We start from the raw sequence: 12,002 nt of genomic DNA on the forward strand, positions 1-12,002 counted from the left end.
TTTATTAAAAAAAACCATAAAAGATAAAAGGAGAGATTGGCCTTCATACCGTGATAGTGTTGACATCAGTATTCCGTGCCCACCAACAGATAAATCATATGTCAACATGGAACCTCAGATCATATAGATCACATAGACTATTTTTATCAAATAGCTGTAATTTATGCGATTCTTTTCATCAGCACGTAAAACTTTCTTTAAAATATATCACATTTTAAGCCATAAAGAATATGTTAACAAGTCCATAAAAATTCAAATGATATCTTGCATATTATCAGCCTATAATGGAATTAAATTGGAAATCAGCAACAGGAATTACTGCAGAAAGTACAAAGGTGTGGAGGTTGAGCAATAGATTTTTCAAAGTGCAGTGGGCATTGCCAAAATCAAGGAGAAAAGTTAAAAATTTCTGAAATCAAGTGAAAATGGAGACAACCTACCAGAAACCTGTGTGACATACAGAATGCTGTCCTAAGAGGGAAGTTTATAGCAAGGAGTGCCTGCGTTTAGAAAACACCTGAATCAATCTATTGATGCTTCTTAAAGCCTTAACAAATGAGAAAATTAGTAAAATATCAACCAGCTGCAACACGTGCACTTTAACTAGCTTTTATTTCCAACAGCCTTTTTTGAAATTTTGAGAATTAAAAAGAATCTTGTATGATCCTTGGATGCTTTATGTTATTAGGATAACTTCTCTATGGATGTAGTAACAATATGTTAAAATGTATGAATATACTAAATTTATATCTGCTATTTCTTCAAAATTATATGAAAATAATAGATAATATACAGATCGAAAATATTGGCTGCAAGTTGATAGTTATTGAGGCTGGTTGTTTTTACCTGTGCTTTTATAAATTTTAAATTTAAATACAAATATATGCATACACGCAAAGTCCATATGAAAAAGAAAGTTGAATTTGTGGCTTGCAGACAGCATAGACCAAAAGTGTAGCATAGTAAGGTACTAAATTGTTAGAAGATTATATCATTTTTATTGATAGAAGAAAATTTCAATGCAACGATTTTTTATTACACGTATGGCCATTCATGCTGCTATTTTTTATTGCAAAGGAATTACCATACTTGGAAATAAAAATGGTTCTGATACCTTCCACTGCCATCCTGTGGTTTAGTAATAACATATTGAAGTATGAGATATTGATGTGGCTTTTACCTGCCTGCCAATCTGTTTTTCTTTAAGTAAGTTATGTGCGTTCTGATAAAGTTATTATTATCTAGGCTTCAGGTTGCCAGCTGAATTGCTAGCTATAAAAGCAATTGGTATTACTAAAATACTTACCAATCTTTTATCATGATTTTGTGGTATATATTTTTATACCACCTTATTTACACCTATTATATATATATATATATGTATATGTTATTGTGCTTTTCAGCCTTTATCTTTCTTAGCTTGTAAGTCCTTTATGCCATTTTCAGTAGGCACTTAACTGTGTTGTGAAAATGAATAAAATGTACTCAGCTCTTCTAACTTGGTCTGATCAGTCTGCCAATACCCTGGTGCTTTCCTTCTCTCAGTTATGATTTCAAACCATCTCCTGCTCATTAGCATCCCTGCCAGATGTGGAAAATGAAAATCAGTTTAATTAGTCTTATCTGTTTGCTCTGGAAAAATTTTTCATAGATGAAATTAGCTTATTAGCAAAATGAAATATTTTTAAATGTGTAGGTTCAAATATGCTTGTTACTTCAGAATAGTTATCTATTAGCCTATCCATATGATGTATATATGGATTAATGGTGAAAAGTTTTTAATCTTTGGCCACTTTGAATTTATCTTAACATATTTTTTCCTTTTCTCCATGGATCATTTTATTTAAGAATAGTGCAGATTAGGCATTGCTAATCTAAACATCTGAAATCTGAAACTTCAAAATCTGACTTGTTCCATAAGTGCAAAATTTCATATTTGACTTCTTGTAATGGATTGTATTGAAAACGCAGACACATTAAAATATTGTAAAAATTGTGTTTAGGCTGAAAATGTGTTTAAGATACATATAAAACATGAGTTTCTTCTTTAGACATGAGTGTCATTTCTAACACATCTTATTACGTATGTGCAAATAAAGCACAATCTGAAAAGATTTGAAATCTGAACCACTTCTCATCTCGAACAGTTTGGATAAGGGATATTCTGCCTGAATTAGAAACCACAATCTGCAAACTGCATGTGCTTCTTGGTATTTGGATATTGTTGCTTCTAGGTCCTCTCAGTTAACAGCAAGATACAGAATGTATATTAATTGAGTTTCTATATATATTTTCTAATATTCTTATATTGTAAAAATCTGCATCTATATTAAGTTAAATGTGAGTTCATGTTGAGAACTGTAATTGTAACCCATTACCACATGGATTTTCTCCATTGGTTTATCAGTAGCACCCCACTGTAGTACTGACTAATCTTGTTACCAACATTTACCACTTATTTATTTTATTTATTGTCCAATTTCAGTTTGTGGAGGTGTAAGAATTAACTCTATCCCTCTAGTTTGACAACTTTTTCAACTAAAGTACAAAGCTTATTTACATCTTCTTTTTCATTTGGTTTAATAGATTTCACTTATTTCCAAAATAATGTAGGTAAGCGACTTATCCCCTATCCCATTCAGTAAGACTTTTTTCAAATTTGTAATAGGTTTAGTTTTGTTTTTGTAACATGACTTTCAAGTCTGACATTCAGAAGTTTTAAATTTGTATGTATTTAAGTTTACTTTTATGCTGAATATTTTTGAGTTTTGCCAAATGCAATGTCATTTATTAACCATTGCAGTATTATATATAATAGCTTTGTCATCCTAGAATTGCCTGTGCTTCTCATTCCAACTTTTTTCTTTCTCCTTGTCAAGTACTGGTCTTCCTATTGTTTATAGCTACCTTTTATAGAATGTTGTAGAATTAGAATTATATAGTACATAGCCTTGACAGCTGCTTATTTTTCTGAATAATACACATTTAAGACATTCATGTCAGAGGTAGGCATGTGATTCATTTGGTAGAGTTTTTGTCTGATATACATGAGGTCCTAGGTTTCATCTCTAGCTCTGTTGTACACAGGCCACATAATTAATAGTATTATTTTATGATATTCATCCAAAAAGTCAAATGCAGAATAGTACAAGAGATCTGTCTATGCAGTAGAGACCCAAGGAATCTAGTTGAGGGCCTAAATCCCATGGCACTGTACTGCCTGAAGACCTAAAGCCCATGGCGATGACCTCTGTGAGTCCAGCTGGAGGCCTAGAGCCTATGACAGTGTCTCATTCAAGTCTGTATCAAGGATTTATACCAGAAGGCCCAAAGGTCAAATCTAGAAAGTCTGGTCCAATAGGATGAAGGATCTGTGTCAGCAGGCTGGAATCTTACTATGTTTGACTCCGGTCCTTACCTTGAGCATCGCTTCCTGGCTTTACTGTAGATCTGGATCTACCCGGATCTACCCGGATCTACAGTAGAGCCAGGAAGCGATGCTCAAGGTAAGGACCTGAGTACCCTCGAAGAGAACTGCAGCTCTCCTCAGTGAGAGCAAGGGCCTGAGCTCCTCTGATGATGAGAACTGCTGAGTTCTTATCAGGACAACCAGCATGACAAGCTTCTTCAGGAGACTTAACAGCACACCATCTTCCTCTCTAGTTCTATCTTAATGCTGTTGGCAGTAATCCTCAGTTTGGTGTTCCACACCCAGAACCATGCTGATTCAGTTTAGCTATGTGTTACAAGCTGACCATTAGTTAATCTACCACAAACTCAAAACAAAACCAGACCCAAAGCTCATCAAGTCTTTTCATGGATTGTTAGCTCATTTATTTTTATTACTAAATAATATTTAGTTATATAGCTGTATTATAGTTTGTCTGTGTAGTAGCCTATAGAAGAACAATTTGAATGAGTCTAAATTTGGAATGATTATAAATAAAGCTACCCTTAAAACATTTATCCCATGGACATGACTCTTCATGTCGGTTTGGTAAATACCAAGTATTATAAAGTACTGTATGATCATTGGGTCACACAGAAATAATCCACTCAACTTCGTAATAAACCAAGAATTTATCTTCCAAAACAATTGTTCCATTTTTCATTACCAGCAGCAAATGAGAATTTTGGCTCTACATTCATGCCAGTAATTTATCTGTCTACTTTTTTGGCCATTAGTCATTGTAGTATGTGGAAAAATCTCACTTTTGTATTAATGTCATTTCACTAGTGACAAATATCTTTAATGTTTATTTTCCGTATCTACATTTTCTTTGGCATATGTGTTCCACTCTTTGGCCCATTTTTTGTTTCCTTATTGCTGAATTTTAAGTGTTCACTGTCTATGTCAAATGCAAGTTCTTCAGATGATGTGTACTGTAATTTAGCTAGTAAACATGCATGATAATGTATTGAAATGAAATGGAATGGCAAGGAGATATGAGTCAGTTATGATTTTGTATTTTCAACCTGGGTTTGCAAAGAAACATAGTAGTGAAAGGAAATTTGAGAGTTAAAATCTCTGAGAGGATGTCGCCTTTATTTTTGAGTCTCATGTCTCATCTTGAGGTGACAAAGAATGTCCAAGGCCTGAAGATAAAACATAGTAAGATTTCAGACAAGTTTTGTGTCTTCATCATGGGTTGTTGTCTAGAAAGCAGAAATCTGGAACAATTAGGAAGTAAGACAAGGACCGTAAGGCAGTGTTTTAGCAAGTCAAGTGTGAAATGTGTTCCACAGTATAGAACATAATCACAAGAATTCAAAATTTATATCGTCTTCTTAAAGATCAGGCTTGGTATTAGTTTACTTCCACATCCTGTGCCTTTTGTATCTAGGAACTAGATAATGCAAACTCATTCTTTCTTCAATGAGTCTCTTGTATATAGCATTTTGTGGAATTTCTCAAACTGAATCTTACACCATCAGAGTTCTTCTGCCCTGAGTAAATATATATGGGTGCCATTTTTCTTTTCTGTAATACGGGAAGTGTGTGTATGTTGAAACTGATTAAATACTAATGTCATTAAAATAAATCATTTGCCCTCTCAGTTATACTGGTCTGTTGTAGATTACTAACAGTTGTGAGTTTAGTTTCTAGCAGAATTAATTAACACATATGAGTTCAACGCTTTGCTGATTTGATAAAACATACAGACTACTGTCTAGAGTCATAAATTTTTGCTTCCTTTCCTTTTATATGTCTCAAAGTACAATTTCCCGTAGCCTTTACCACCTAACCATCCCTAAAAATAATTTACTGAAATTATTTACAGAGAATATACAGTAAAAAAAATATCATCACCGAGAAAGTTATTTGTATCTCACTTATGTTCAGTATTTTTAATTTAAAAGCATACTTTTATATGTTCAATATGATAATAGGTAGAATTACTTTGAAAATCTTAAGTATATTTTCCAGTTATCATTAGATTGAATATTATTTTAGTGTAATTGACTACATAAATATAATAGCAATAAAAAATGCCCAATTTGTTCTGATCAGAATGTTATTTATACTATTTGGTTTAGTAGTCCTGAGCAAAAGAAGTTATTTGTGTATTGAGGCAAAAATATATGAATTACTTTGTTTATTCATTAAACACCCTTTAGTACCTATTATGGCCAGGTGCCATGTTCTGTTTAATTCTATTGTTCATTCATGACCATAATATTAGCAGCGCATTTCCCATCCTGACACTTTCAGTAGTAATATATGGTATCTTTTTGATCATTTGCTTTTTTGCTAGTGACTCTATGATAACTACATATCATAAAACAAGTATTTTTAAGGCGTAGTTCACAAACTAGACTGCAACATTAGTTCATATATAGCTCCCAGATTTGCTGTTAGAAAACATCTGTGCAATGTGATGTGTGATAATTGACCAGTTAAAATTGCTAAAATTTTGACCCCTAGATTTCTTTTTTTTATTATTGTGGGAAAGTGTGTGTAATAGAAAACGTTATCTTAACTATTTCAAATCTGTAGTCCAGTGCCATCCAAACCTTTGCCTTAATGCCAAATGGGAACCGTGTACTCATCAAGAAAAACCTCCCCATTCTAGCTCCCTCTGGCGGGTAAGAGGTTATTGGGTCTTAGTACAATGTGTCATGATTTTAGGTACACCAACATGTCACATAAATAAATTTATTCTTTTCGATTTTTTTACAGGTTTGACAGATGAAAAGGTGAAAGCATACCTATCTCTTCACCCCCAAGTGTTAGATGAGTTTGTTTCTGAAAGTGTTAGTACAGAGACGGTAGAGAAATGGCTGAGAAGGAAAAACGACAAATTTGGAGGTAAGATCTCATTCAGATTGATTGTGAATTAATTTGAAACCAACTTTTCCCAGCTCATAATGAAAGGACAACATTTGATATATTGTAAAAAGAAAATTATAAAGTAGAGATACACTTACATTTGAATTGTTTTATTCTTTTCAAAAGATTAAATTAGAAGTAGAATAACAAATTTAAAAAATGATCTTTGACTTTGGAAAAAAATTTGGCAAGTAATTCTTGAGAATTCTATCATATAGAAAAAAAGAAATCATTATGTTTTTGTATTATTTAATGATTATTATATTTGTCAGCTTGAAGTCAGTACAATGAAATACTTGCGGAAATTAACTTATAAATAGAAAATGTTTATTAAAGGTCCATTGGGCCCCTCAGTCCCACATCATGTGGACCAAGACTTTTAACACATGGACTTTTGAAACTACTCATGCTCAAATCATTGCATTTCTTAATTATTAGAAAAAATTTCTATTTATATTGTTCCATTTTACAATAATTCTTTAAGCCAGTTTTATGCTGTGTGGAGAAAGAACTCTTGACTTGTGTTTGACTTTTCATTCATGGTCATAAACTTTAGCAGTACATTTCCTGTCATGACAGGTTCAGTACTAATACATGGATATCCTTTTGATCTTAACTCTAGAGAAATGGGAAAAAGACTGAGGAGGAACTGTTTTAAATGTCAGACTCTTGGGATTTAAAGCACATTACACTTTTAATAATATGCAAAGCAGTTTTCCATAGAAGGATGCCTTTTTCATGTTGTGCTCTTTCTTAGTCTCTGAAATGCATTTATTTTTTAAATTGATTTTTTGCTTTGGCACTTATGGGTTTGAACCCAGAACCTCACATATCCTAGGCAAATGCTGTATGTATCACTGAGCTACATTCCTAACCATAAATTCATTTTTAATACCAAAGCAATTATATTTATGAACAGATGCAGATTAAAAAGGTTTATGAGATCAAATAAATCTCCCCTCAAATTGAATAAATATTATATTTTATTTGAATATTATAGTATAAGTTCTACTTATATGATAGTAGACTTATATTTGATAAAATTACCTTCTGATTTTTATGAATATTATTACAGCAGCAATTAATTTTACGTGTCATTTTGATTATGTGAGAATTATGAGAACCTTTTATATGGGAATTATGAGAACCTAGAAATAAAAAATAATATTTTAGGAAAAATATCATCAGTATAACAAAGATGCTGTATAGCTCAAATGTGATTGCTTCTTTTAAAATGTTGTTCTAGAAGAACAGATAATTTTCTTCAAGAAGTTTGTATAATTTTCTTACCTAATATTTCTATAGGAAAGAGGTAAATCTTTTAAAAAGAACTTTCACACTGAAATATATAAATAGTTTTTAAAGTAAGTGCGATAGTTTTTTAATATAGGAATATGCATATACGCGTAGATTAAGGAGAGAAAGAAAGAAAAATAAATCAAAGGCAGGATTTTCTCAGAACGATCACAATGTTTAATATCAAGAACAAAACTTGACTATGTATACTTCCATTACTTCAAACTTAAAACATTTGAAAACAGTTTGAAATGTTTAACAGTTTCAAAAGTGTGGCTGAAGAAGGCATGCCTTAAATAATGATGTAAATTTCAACTTGCATATAACGAAGGATAATAATATAATACAGAAATATATGCTAGCTATGAGATAAAACATTTAGTCTACATCTTAGAAAAGGAAAATTTTTACTATTTTTGTATCACCATGAAAGTTAACTATTAAGTTTTTGTACATATTTAAATGTCATTCTCTAGATCCCAAGTCTCTATTTTCTCCTTTAGTCAAATAATAGACTGTTTAATGCATATAATGAAGAGTTAAACGAGTATTAATAATAGCAACATGAATCTGAAACCCTGTTTCACTCTGTGTTTTCTCAGTTGTCCTCAGTTCTTTCCCTACTAAAACCAAACCAAACCAGTTGTCCTTAAAAAAGAGATGTTTTTGATCAGTCTTGCAGAGGATTGCAGACTGCTTGAGACTGAATGAAAAGAAGCTATTGAGATGTGGCTGGCAGTGAGCATTGCTTTGTAGTGATGTGGACGGGCCACGTAACAGCATACATTGGTAGCAAATAGAAGCACATGCACTCTGTCGTAGAAGTGTATTAAAGAGAATCTTTAATAGTGCTGTGCATTCTAGTAAGGCCCTTGTTACCTCTTTTTCGAGAGGATTTATCCAGAGAGTGTATCTTGTGATATTCTACTTCATGTTCAACAAAGTTCTCTAGTCTGGCTCTTAAAGGCCATATAAAAATGAGACTTCATGTTCTCCCTTTCTGCTTTTCTTTCTTCGTATTATTTTAAAAAATTCACTATCCCCATTGGTTCCTATTGTCTTTCCAAATCCCATCACTAAAGACTATTTGAAGGAATTTAGAAAAAAAAAAATAAAAACAACTAAGTTGAAAGTATTCTCAGGTGTGTTGCAGTTTCCCTGAATGGATATAGGGACAGAAACTGGAAGAGATAAGTTGAATAGTTTATTGAGCATGACCTATCTTGATTACTTCATTTTGTGTCATTTAGAAAAAGAAAATGAGATAAAGAGCACTGCATTGGAAATCAACGTGCACAGTATTATATTGTTTTATTTTGTAACTACCAAAAATCGGACTTATATGAAAATGATCCATGCTACAGGAATAGAAAATTGTGTAAGGATAAATTCTACCTAAAGAAAGATCATATTAGAAATTTGAACTCTCATTTGCCTATGACTATTTAAAATATATAGAACTACATTTCCCTTTAAAATGGTCCTCCTTCATATTGTTTGGAGTTGGTTTTCAGGATTCATTCAGCATTTTATAAAGCACTTACTGTTTGGGTCTCATAAAAACACTTAAAATCAGAGAACACCTGACATATTTAAACTACAGATTTATAACGCATCAATATTGTGTGTTCATAGGGAAGTTGTATATTCCAAGACCTTTCTCGTATGACCCTTTATAGGTGGTTCTGTTAGTGAAAGTTTGCTATAGTTATGTTCACTTGCAGATGCTGAAACTGCCAAGAGAAGTAGGTGAAAGCGCTATTAAGTGTCAAGTATGTATCTATTCTTGATAGCATTATCAGACAGTAACCGTAACAGCGACTTGCTGGTGTCAGTCATGTGCATTATGGTTATTTTTGCTCCTCTCCTCTAACAAATATACTTGATAAAGAATGGGGGTCTTTGTAAACATTTTTGAAGAATGAAAGCATGAGAGGATTAGGTATGACTTGATTCTAAACCTATAAGAGAACTAGTGTCATCACATTTAGTCATCATGTTATGCTGACACCAGAGATGCTTTATCTAATCTCTCCCGTACTCATTTTAAATCTTGGTTGTTCAGGCCTATAATCCCAGTACTATCCAGGGCCAAGGTGGGATAATTTTAAATTTGAGCGAGCCTGGGAAATTTAGCAACTTAGTGAATCCATGTCTCAAATATGAAAAATAAAAGCAAAAGGTCTGGGGATGTAGGTCAGAGGAAAGACCTTTAGATTCAGTCTTGAGTACTGGAGTGTAGGACTCCTGGGGGGAAAGAATTATACAATACATCAAATCTCCTTTATCGGAAACACTTGGGACCAGAATATTTATAGCTTTCAGAGATTTTTGGATTGTCTTCAAATTTTACAATGTTTGTATAGACTTTACCAGTTGGATATGCCTAATCCAAAAATATAAAATAAAAAAAGTTTCAGATGGAGCAATTTGATCTTTACATTTTTGGATTAAGCATGTTCACCTGTATACATTTTTAAGTCCATGGTACTTTCTGTTCTCATTCATTCAGTAAACTTGTAAAGTACTTACTGTTTGAATAATGGGATTATTCAGCTTTTAAGATATTCATAGTCTAACAAATAAAGAGTTGTAATTTACTACTTTCTTCTAGGTGGTTTGACATTGGGCCACAGGCCACGTTTGAAGTTTCTGAGGCAGGGGAGTTTGGGGAAAAGAGAAAAGAAGCTGCAATGAATCACTATTTTGTTTTGACAATGAAGAGAGGGTTTGGGGGAAGGAGGACTGACATCTGCACTCAAAGGTTTGGGTGTCAGTGGTCTTTTCTGCTGTTACACTTTGCAACTTTGGTTTATTGTTCTCATAGTATTTTTGATCCAAGTACGTGAAATTTTATCTACAGTTGAGAAGCAAATTGCCTTTTAAAATTGAGCTCTGAACTTAACAGTCAATCTTTTTCAGTTTAGATGTTTTGGTAGGTGACATAAACTTTTAATTTATTGATAGTCTTTGTAATAGAGGTTTTCATTCAACCTTTTTAACTAAAAAAAAATAGTTTTTTTAGACAATTGCATATTGTCATCCTCAAAGTAGTTACTTAAGAGTATAAGATATGGGTATAAAAATTCTCTAATCACTATTAGCATGAAACTTCTTTTTTAGTGAACTAGAGACATTAATAGAATAGCTAACTTGAATTTTTCTACCTTTTACCTTTTTTCCTTTTGTCCATCTTAGTTCCTTTTCCCTTTTAAACAATTTCTTGCCGTTCACAATATCTATTGTACATTTTAGAACTTATTTATTCTTCCAGTTTCTCACACTAGGAAGCCAATACAGTTTTTACCCATGTGAGTCTGATTTGTGTCACTTTTGAGTATGGTCCCAAGCTGCATCCATTTACTTATACGAGTCTTAAATTTATCCTCCTTTTGACTTAGTAGTACTCTGTTGTATAAAAATAATACATCTTATTTATTCATTTCTCAGTTGATGGGTATTTGGATTTTCTTCAAAATTTAACTATAGCTCAGGGGTGTAAGCATCTCTCTGCCAAGTGCAAGGTCGTGAGTTCAATCCCTGGTACCTCACCAACCCTCCCAAAAAGATTTAACTATTACAAACTGTACTGCTATAAACATGGGTAGGTGTTTTTAGTTCTTCCAGGAAGATATCCCCAAGGGGAATAAGGGGGTCGGATGGGACCTCTACTCCTTACTTTTTGAGAAATCTCCATGCAGATTTCCAGTGGTTGTACCAGTCTGCCCTCCCACCAACAGTGGGGAAGGGTTCCTTTTACCTCACAACTCGTGCAGCATTTTGATTTGTTTTGTTTTGGTTGATTTCTTGATAACAACTATTCTTTATGGAATGAGATGGAATCTCAGTGTTATTTTAATTCGTATCTCTTAAATGACCAATAATGTTGAACATTTCAAAAATTATTTTTATTTTCCATTTGTATTTCTTCAGCTGAAAAGCATATGTTCATCATAGATGTCCATTTTTGGATTGAGTCTTTGAATTTGGAGGGTATGTTTTTTTCAATCCTTTATATGTTCTAGATAGAAGTCTGTCTGAGGGACAATTGGCTAAAGTTTTTCCCACTCTGTGGATTGTCTTTCCACTCAGTGATTGCTTTTCATGTGCAAAAGTAACATGAGATCCCAGTTATTGGTTCTTTGAACTATTTTCTGTGCAGTTTGGATTTGGTTCCTGAACTCTCTGCCTACACCTATGTCTTCACGATTTGTACTATTTTCTTTTCCAGTAGATTTAGTGTTTCTGTTTTAATATTTAGATCTTTGATCCATTTTGACTTTAGTGCATGGTGATAGACAAAGTTCTACTTTAGTCTTTGGCATGTAGAGAACCACTTTTTCCAGCACTATTTATTAAAGAGGCTATCAAAGAT

The 12,002-nt window shown here is 32.8% G+C and overlaps 1 protein-coding gene across 6 annotated transcripts in view; it reads left to right on the forward strand.

Annotated features, from left to right (window-relative positions):
* Nucleotides 1–12,002, forward strand: part of Pde10a (phosphodiesterase 10A) — a 566,879-nt gene that overhangs the window by 416,243 nt on the left and 138,634 nt on the right. For all 6 annotated transcript variants that reach the window (XM_063233086.1, XM_063233084.1, XM_063233083.1 and 3 more), the window contains one exon: nucleotides 6,182–6,310. In XM_063233086.1, the coding sequence (XP_063089156.1) occupies nucleotides 6,182–6,310 (129 nt within the window). The remainder of the gene's footprint in view (nucleotides 1–6,181; nucleotides 6,311–12,002) is intronic.

This window comes from Cavia porcellus, unplaced genomic scaffold (assembly GCF_034190915.1).
Source record: "Cavia porcellus strain 051 isolate PalLab524CR breed Dunkin Hartley unplaced genomic scaffold, mCavPor4.1 scaffold_22, whole genome shotgun sequence".
Classification (NCBI taxonomy): domain Eukaryota; kingdom Metazoa; phylum Chordata; class Mammalia; order Rodentia; family Caviidae; genus Cavia; species Cavia porcellus.